General features: G+C 37.2%; 1 protein-coding gene across 1 annotated transcript; it reads left to right on the top strand.

The window, feature by feature from the left end:
* Positions 1–661: 661 nt before the first annotated feature.
* On the top strand, positions 662–8142 carry uhmk1 (U2AF homology motif (UHM) kinase 1). The gene is made up of 9 exons (XM_056750874.1): positions 662–1315; positions 1423–1715; positions 1811–2002; positions 2256–2350; positions 2436–2512; positions 3039–3137; positions 3214–3302; positions 3379–3451; positions 4101–8142. Exons 1-9 carry the CDS (start codon positions 997–999, stop codon positions 4181–4183), a joined length of 1320 nt encoding a protein of 439 aa, XP_056606852.1. The 5' UTR covers positions 662–996; the 3' UTR covers positions 4184–8142.
* The last annotated feature ends 1224 nt before the right edge of the window (positions 8143–9366 follow it).

The following is a 9366-nucleotide window of genomic DNA, read 5'->3' as shown; positions in this document are numbered from 1 at the left end:
TACGCAGTCCGTCGATTGGCAGTTGAGAAGTCCTTCATATTGAGAGCAGGTCAGGGGCGGGACAAGAACGCAACCAACGTCAAATGAGAAATAAATATACAGATTTAATTATGAGAATACTAAAAATATTATACTAAAACATTTATAAATACATTGCTCGTTTAAAAACATTGAATACAGGACTTTTTTTATGAAAGCTTGGCAGACACGCACGAATGATATGAAATCCTAGTAGATACTCATACATTTTCAAAAGGGCAGAATTTACCCTTTTATATTTAATATAAACAAAATAAAATAAATAAATATTTAAATAAAACAAAGAGTAGTTTCTAAAACCTAGCTTTTGATTAGACTTAATTCTTCAGCTAATTTCTTTGGACTAGTAGATTTTGTAATAAAACAATAAAAATGAAATATTATTTATATATAGTATATATTATATATAATTGTTGTAAATACAGCAACAAACAACCCTTAAGTGACTACTTTTACCTTTGAAATACATGAATTAATATATATGTAATCGGCCATGAAAACCAGTAAGAAACACCACAAATATATATATTTGATTAAAAAATACTCAAAAACCTCTTTAATACTAAAGGACTACAACGTTTGACTTTTATCATCGTTACGTAACTTCCGGGATCATGGCCGCCAAAACAGCGTCAAGTATTTGTCAACTTGATCCCAAACTAAGTTTTAGGGATCCGATTTATGTTTAAGGTGCCACCTCGGGTTTTCGGATCCATAAGATCGGACTCTCCGTGGCGTGTCGGATATGTCGGTGCGCTGGCGTTAAAATATGACAATTAAATCCACGTCCGTCTGCAGCGGGTAGGTGAATGAAAACTTTGTTTTGCAGACGAGCACTATGCAAATGTCCTTTAGCAGGTTTTCGCAAAGGGCAACACTGCGAAATCGGATACCGTCCTGTCGTTCTCCAGATGGAGCAAACACTACTTATTATTAACCTGATGATATTTGACTCAGATGCTCAGTAATATCATGGCTTGTAGTTCTGGCTCCGGTGCAAAAATGTCCAGTCCAAATGTCAGCACGTCGACAATGGCGGTGACACCGGGGGCTGTGGATCAGAAGACGAGCCCGGTGTTATTCGAGATTTACGGAGAGATCTGGAACGTGCAGGCTCGTTTGGGTCAGGGCGTATCGGCCTCGGTGTACCGGGTCAACTCCGGTCGGGCGAGCACCGCTGCGGTGAAGGAGTTTCAAGCAGACACGCAGGGTGGAGATTACGGGTTCCTTAAGGAAAGATCCGTGCTGGAGAGCATACAGGGACACAAAAACATCGGTAACCATGCTCTGTTCAATAAACAATGAACCGTGATAGAAACCCACCCCACCTGCAGTTTGTATATGATTATAACTGATGTCTCACGCTTGACCTTCTCTCTGCAGTGACTCTCTATGGTGTGTTCACTAATCACAACCCATTTGGTGAGGCCACCCGTTGCCTGTTACTAGAGCTTTTGGATCTGAACGTATCAGATCTACTGGTCAGGGCCAGTAACCAGGGGCACTCCATGTGGTTGATTCAGCACTGTGCCCGTGACGTTTTGGAGGCCCTCAGCTTCCTGCACAGAGAAGGTTACGTGCACGCCGATCTCAAGCCCCGTAATGTTCTCTGGAGCGCTGATGACGAGTGTTTTAAGCTCATTGATTTTGGCCTAAGCTACAAAGAGGGACACCAGGTGAGGAGTTAAGATATTATGGCATAAGATACTTTGCTGTTTGGTTTCACTCATGCCCACATGTTGCATTGAGCGTTCTTGTCTGTTCCTTAAAGGATGTGAAGTACATCCAGACAGATGGCTACAGGGCCCCTGAAGCTGAGCTGCAGAACTCATTGGCTAAGGCGGGTCTGGGGGGAGACTCCGGATGCACAGCTGCCGTGGACCTGTGGAGTCTGGGCATCATTCTTCTGGAGATGTTCTCAGGAACCAAACTAAAAGAAACTGTGAAGTCTCAGGAATGGAAGGTCAGAACAAGATTAAGCATGTAAAACAGAAAATAGGACGATTGTAAACCAGGATGATCTTGTAAATGTTTTGAAATGACACTTTTACTATGGAAAATGAAGATGCGTTAAGAATACTTTGCGGGTTGGATTGTGACTTCCTGAATTAAATCGAATCATGGTGCATATCTCAAACCTCATAGAAATTTTCTTGATCTTTCCCTCATTTGGTTGCTAAAACTCTAACATTGTGCTGTGTCTCTACTCTATACAGGATAACAGTTTTGCAATAGTAGACCACATCTTTTCAAGCAATGCATTGGTTTACCCTGCTATCCCTGTCTATCATCTGAGGGATCTCATCAAAAGGTAGGGAACAAAACATCTTATGTGATAACAGCAGTCAGTCATATATCAGCTAAATTGAGGGAAATATTTGCCTTTTCGTTCCCAGCATGCTTCACAATGACCCTAAACTCAGAAGCACAGCCGACTTGGCATTGGTCAACCCTTTCTTCAGCATTCCCTTTGGTTTGTATAACTGAACATCTCGGTACATTTTAAAGGGATGTTGTGATGATATACATGATACTGGATTCACAATATAATAGCCAATGTAAATTATGAATTCAAATGTATAAATCAAAAATTCAGGTAATAGTTTTAATTCTGTCATCATTTACTCACCCTCTTGTCATTTCAAACCCGTATGGCTGACGTTCTTATGCAGAAAACATAAGAAGATATTTTGAAGAATCCGAACAGCACTGGCCCCCATTCACTATTATTGTATGGACACAAAACCAATGCAAGTGAATGGATCAGATTACCAACATTCTTCAAAATATCTTCTTCTGTTTTCCGTGGAAGAAAGAAAATCATACAGGTTCAAAATCACAAGAGGGTTGAAAGAATAAAAATTGGATGAACTTTAAGAGAGATATTAAAACATAAGTCCTGAAAAATCATGAAAGTCCTTTTATGAATGTTAAGTCCTTTTTTGGATCACGATGTGTCATTACACACGACACACGTAAGAAATTGTTTTGGGTTTCAGCACCTCACATCGAAGATCTGGTTCTTTTGCCTACACCTGTTCTAAGACTACTAAACGTAATAGATGACAGTCACCTGTATAACGAAGATGACTATGAAGGTGAGTTTTTTCTTCTCAATGTGGATAAGAGTAGCAGTCCTCAAAATAACAATTATACTTTGAATTTCTTCTGTAGACATCGTTGAGGACATGAAAGAAGAATGCCAGAAGTACGGCACCGTCGTGTCTCTATTGATTCCTAAAGAGAATCCCGGCAAGGGCCAGGTAAGACCCTAATTTAGGATGAAGGTTTAAAATTCAGATTATTCCTATACGATCCATCACTTACCTCTGTTGGCAGGTGTTTGTGGAGTATGGAAATGCTGGAGACTCCAAAGAGGCCCAGAGACTGCTGACAGGCCGAACATTCGACGGCAAGTTCGTGGTCGCTACGTTTTACCCACTGAGTGCCTATAAGAGGGGTTATTTATACCAAACTGTGCAGTGAGAAGCCCCGCTCCGTTCTTCACAGTGTGGATAACCTCACAATCACATTCATATGTTTAAGATTTACTCAAGATCATATTTGTGATTATAGGCACACGCACATTTGGGTTGAACAAAAAGCAAAGTGTAGGTGCCGGCCTACACACCATAATACGATACTTTAATTTAGTGTGTGAGAACTTATGTTTATGCTTCCTCAATTTTTTTGCTGTTTTAGCGGTGGCATTGATGCACTGCTTTGGTTTACACTGCCTTTAAAACCACAGATCACTTTAGAGACTAGGTTTACTTAGTCCTCGAATGTCTACTATTCCATAATTTGTAGTTCACGCGGCTTGTTTTCTTTTTCCGTCATGATATGTATTTCCAGTAATCCTGCACATATATTTAAGCTACTTGTGAAATACACTGGCTTGCATGCACTGTGCCGTGGTTAAACTTTGTGTCGACTTGACCACGAGAGCTGTTGAACCACATTACCCCAAAGATAGAAATCCAACTTTAGATAGAGCACAACGTACGACAGAGCGGGTAAACGTGCTGGAAATTCTGAAGTGATTTTTCTTCTTTATTCAGGGTTGACTGGAATCGGACTCCATGTCAAAAGCCACAATTTGTGTCTCATTCTGAATTTGTGTCAGGAGATTTTTTCACCTTGAATTCCAAAGGTACAATCTCAGTTTAGCCTAGTTGGACACAATATTCTTAGATTCTTAGTAAAACTCAGTTGTACTAGGATATGCACAAGAAAAGCATAACTTCTATAACACATTTGTGATGGCTGGGGTGGGAATAGTAATACTATATATTCCTTTGGCTGATTTAACATTATTACAGAAATATGTCTACAATGCTCTTGTTAGAGTCAGCTGTATCAGAATTTGGGGGAAGAGTTTATTGTTTATGTAATAACTGAGTGCTTTTGCAATCACGACATTATTGAAAGCCTTGTTATGATAGCTGTAAGCATTTGTGTTGTGTTTGTGTCTGTGATTTAATTGCATGACATTTTGGATTCTTAAAACTACTACAGAGCTTTCTGACAGATTGACAGTTGTTCACAAGAGCTTTCTAAAGTATTGAGGACTTGACTGAAAGAAATATACTATATTGTCCTTAGTAAGGAAATTTGCAGTGGGACTTCAATAGCTAAAACATTGTGTTTTGACATAATGAGTTTTGCTTGGCGGTTTGTCAGTTTTCCAGTTTTTTACAGATTTTGAGATTCTGTCCTAATCGCAAAGTCATTCTGTGTTATGTCTTACAGTCTTGAAGTATTTAGTATTCTCAGTTTTAAAGGCTGTGAGCTCTTATATAGTACAATGTGAGAAAAGATCAGACTTATAAGAACGCAAACATAATGTATTTTTTACTCATGTTGATTTGATGACATCGTGGCCTATACAAGTCTATGAGGATGTTGCTGTAAGGAAAGGACAATTTAAATGAAGTGAAATGCATGTTCCAAGTGTGCCATTCCAGTTCTGGGAAATTTACATTGCTCAAATTCTGACTGTGAACTTAAAAGTGTGATTGATCCAGACTTATGCACAAGAAATCTTTTAGTATGCTGAGTATAAATCTATTGCTGACAATGTGTGACATTTGACTTGGTTTGGGAAAAAAAGGATTTACTACAATTGTTTGTGCTATGCGTTGATGAAATGTAGTCATTTAGGCATGATGCTACAAAAGACACATGTTATATGGGGGGATAAACTTTCCAAACAAAGAGAGATTCTGTTAGAGCTCAGATGAATGATTGAAGATAACGCCTAATAAAAACACAAGTAGTCTCGGACTATTCCTAAACCAAGTTGCTGAGAAAGCAGTTTACAATAAGAATCTATTTCCATGTCTTTCGTACTTTTATGCCTTCCATTGAGCCAGATTGAAGACTTACTGTGAGCAAATATACCTGACTCTTAGCATGTTTAATAATAGAACAGAATTACTTCTAATATATTAGTTACAACTTAAATAAATAATATTCAGGCTTCCCAAGGTCATAGAAAGCTGGAAATATTAGGGATTGTCATTCACAGGTCAAAACTTTGAAAAATATACTTTAAAGGTGTCGAAAACATCTATAATTATATAATATAAAAATAACAAGCTTAGATATATTTCATCAGGTAGAAAGGGCTCTTTGTACAGTATGTGCAATTTCTATAGGAAGGAATTCTAGTTTGACAATTGATACAATCCAAAATTATATGAAAATGACAGTATTTTCAGGATCAAGGCCAAGCATTTAAATGACAGAAAGGGATATTTTCCTCAGGCAAAATCATCCAAGATTCTCAAATACAGTCTTGATGTCCCCTGTAACACATGAAGGGTTTTCAGATTCAATAAGCACAAACTTTCTTTTTAGACTTCAGAATTTAATGTTATATAGAACCAGAGATGGGTGGTCTGCCAGGGATCATTTCATACTGCCTTACGTTTGAATACAGTACTGTTTCAAAGTTCATGGTCACTTATTCATTCTTATATTTTTTATATAAAATATTAATAAGATAAATCTATTCAGGCTTCTTATTGACTCCATTATTAGATTTGAATGGATAGTTCACCCCAAAAAGAAAATCCCCCAAATTGTTCCAAACCTGTATGAATTAGTTTGTGGTCTGGTCAACGCAACGAAAGATATTTGAAAGAATGTAAGCAACTGACAGTTCTGGCAGATCTTTGACTACCATAGTTGGGAAAATTAAACATCAAAGACAAAGGAGCCCAGAACTGTCTGCTTCCCTACATTCTTCAAAATATCTTATTTTGAAAAAGGCTAAACAATAATATTTCCTGCTAAGGTAGTCAATGGTGCCTCAGAAATGTTGCAATGTTGCTAACATTCTTCCAAATATCTTTCTTTGTGTTCATCAGAAAAAGAAATGTATACAGAACTTGAGGGGTGAGTACAGTAAGTGAAGATAGATTTTTTTCCGAAGTTAATAAGTTTTCCTTTTTATGTTTTTGTCTATAAAGCTAGTACTGAAACTCTTCAGATCAAAAGTTTTTATGATCATGAGAAGCATTTAATTTAAAGGATCCTAAACTTTCAAACAGTAATGTATAGATTAAATTTGTATGCTGTAAACAGTCAGTAGATGCTAGACTGTGAGAAAAGTGCCAAAAAAAAGCCTTCTTTTATCCCACCAGCAACCCTGCAGAACAGAGTGCAGGGAAGCCATATATTTGTTTATGTCTCAGAAATGCCTTTAGCAAACAGTAAAGAAAACAGTAGATGATATGCATTGATATGTCAGACATCCTTGCTAGAGTATAAACAAAGTGCTTTATTTTGGCTGGCCTGTGTATAGAGGGGAATACGCCTGCCAAGGTAAAAACAAGGTAAAACAGGTGGGAATTAAATTCTTTGTGCATTAATGAGACTTGCAGGGTAATACATTTGGGTGTTGAATAGTGAAAAGTAGCAATCTTTACCCCAAGATAATAACCCTAAACCTGTGCAGGAAAATAGAAAATAGAGCCAGATGACTTTTCCCCTTATGGTTATTATGAAGATTTATGATCATTTTCTCTATAACCCTCACTGAGGATCGAGACACTCTTAAAAAAAGTGTATTGACTGTTTTTTTCTGATTTATTGGTTTTAATAATGCATGATAGACTAAAAGAAACCGCACATACCGCGCCATTTGATAGACTGCATATGACCTGCTAAGGAGAAGCCAAGAAATATTTGTGGCGTTGCAAGCATTTAATGATGATGAGCGAACTTTAAGAGCCAATAAGGGCATAGACTGCCATAAATCATGCTTGGATGAAATATATATGGGTTATACTTTGGGGTGTTTGCAAAAGTAGTGTTTACAGTACATTTGTGGTACATGGGTTACAGTATAAGAAAGGTAAATGTTGGGTTAATAAGAAAGCAGTAAGGAATCATGTGACTTCTGCGTTTTACATTGACTTGATTTATTTGTTTTTTCACTTCAAAACCTTTTTTTCTCCTGTTAATGAGATTTTGCCAGTGATTTTGTTACTGACAAAATACAGAAAACAGAGACATTGCTTTGCAAAAATGTTATGAAATTGTATGTTTCGACACATGAATTAATAGATACAGATTAATATGTTGAGGTAAAGTAGTCTCACAGGAAATAAACTAAAAAATGTACACATTAATATTTGTCAGTCTCCATTAAAAGGCTCCAAAGTTGTATTATTTAAATGCAGTTATTCACAATGCTTGGTTGTCTTTTATCATGTTTTGCATTTTCTCGTTGCTCATAGTTTGGAATTATTTTCAACCATTATTTTATAAGACAATCATGTGTTTCCTGGCCTAAACGATTGTCTGTTTCCTATCCTGCCTGAGGCAAAAATGCAATTGGTTGAAACTTAAGATAAATCGTTCTGCCTTGAAGTCCACATATGTGGCTGGGAATACTATTTGTAACTTGAATATTTCACACAGTAGAAAAACAATCGCCTGAAAATAGCTTAGAGCGATGCGTGTTTCATGTGTTAGTTAGATTTGAGTGGAAAGATGTTTGTCCATTAAAGATCATGGCATGACTTAAGAGCTCTGGATGATAAGGATGATGTTCATGTTTCTCACAATAAAATGTTAATGTGTGTATTGCAACGTTGTCTCTTTTATTTAAATGTATTTATGTAAAAGTGAAGCTTTTAATGTTGAAGGTGTAACAAAACTCTTCATTCATGTGAAATCGCCATGAATGAAATGTTCGGAAAAATGAACAGACTTATATTGACCACCAGATGGCAGCACCACCATTAATACTGTTATGCACATGGCATCTGCCTCTGCCAGTGTTTTTAAGGTCAATCAAATGTTATCAAATGTTCTTAAAGGTTCTTCACAGCAATACCATAAAAAAATTCATACCTGTTTATAGTCTATAAACCCCTTTATACTATAAAGAAACCTTGTGTACATAAAAGTTGTGCAGATGTTAAAGGTTCCTTAAGAAACAATACAGCCCATTGATTCTTTTATGGCATTGTTTAGTGAAATAATAAAAGACCCTTAATTGATTAAATGGGTTGAGTAAGACCCTAAAGAAAATGTCATGACTCACTGGAAACCTTTTAGAACTTGATGCCTTTGTTTTTGTGACATGCTGCAATTTACTATACTATCATGTACGATTAAATTAATCGTTGGCAAAACATTTTTACCGATGCATTTTTGTAACGTCACTGTCTACGTCAGTTGACTGCAGTTTTAAGGTGCAGCAATTTACCACAAGCTAATAAATGAGACCTTTTACTGGGCGCTTATTGAGGTAAGATGTTCCCCAACATCGTCAACTGAACAAACTACAAAAGACGAGCTGTTTTAATGAGGGGTGAATAATTCTCTAGAATAGAAGGACTTGTTCACATTCAAGTGGGTGATGCGGGGTTTTGACGCCTGTGAGTGCTAGACTGCAGACTTACCCTCTTGAATTTTGGAAAATATCCAAGCATGGCTTTTTGTTGAGAATGCGTAGCAAAACCAGAATGCAGGGATGTTATGGTTCAGGATTATTGCCTTCTGGATACCCAACTGCTTATCTGAATATTGAAGTCACACGTATGCATTCAGCCTGTGAAGATGACAATACATATTCTGACGACACCAGTGCCTTATTGCACAATTAACATGTTCCCTTGAGTTCTGCGCTGGAATACACACAAACAAACACGCTTACGCCAACTCGCTATGCCACAATGAATAGGCTGTCTAAACATGCATTTGATTTTTTTGGTTTGTGGTATTAGAAGCAATTGGACAACCAAATGTAAAAATCTGTGGTGCTATGTTTTTTCAATACTGCCGTTTCAAAAGGTGCTGGGCACTGTG

The sequence above is a fragment of the Triplophysa dalaica genome, chromosome 6 (assembly GCF_015846415.1).
Source record: "Triplophysa dalaica isolate WHDGS20190420 chromosome 6, ASM1584641v1, whole genome shotgun sequence".
Lineage (NCBI taxonomy): Eukaryota > Metazoa > Chordata > Actinopteri > Cypriniformes > Nemacheilidae > Triplophysa > Triplophysa dalaica.
Note: the sequence above shows the minus strand (reverse complement) of the source record. Positions and strands in the feature narration are given on the sequence as shown.

Coding starts and splice junctions, on each gene's coding strand:
- uhmk1 (XM_056750874.1), top strand. CDS start 997: ATGCTCAGTAATATCATGGCTTGTAGTTCTGGCTCCGGTGCAAAAATG. Junction 2,003..2,255: donor TGAAGTCTCAGGAATGGAAG/GTCAGAACAAGA, acceptor TACTCTATACAG/GATAACAGTTTTGCAATAGT. Junction 3,303..3,378: donor AGAATCCCGGCAAGGGCCAG/GTAAGACCCTAA, acceptor CTCTGTTGGCAG/GTGTTTGTGGAGTATGGAAA.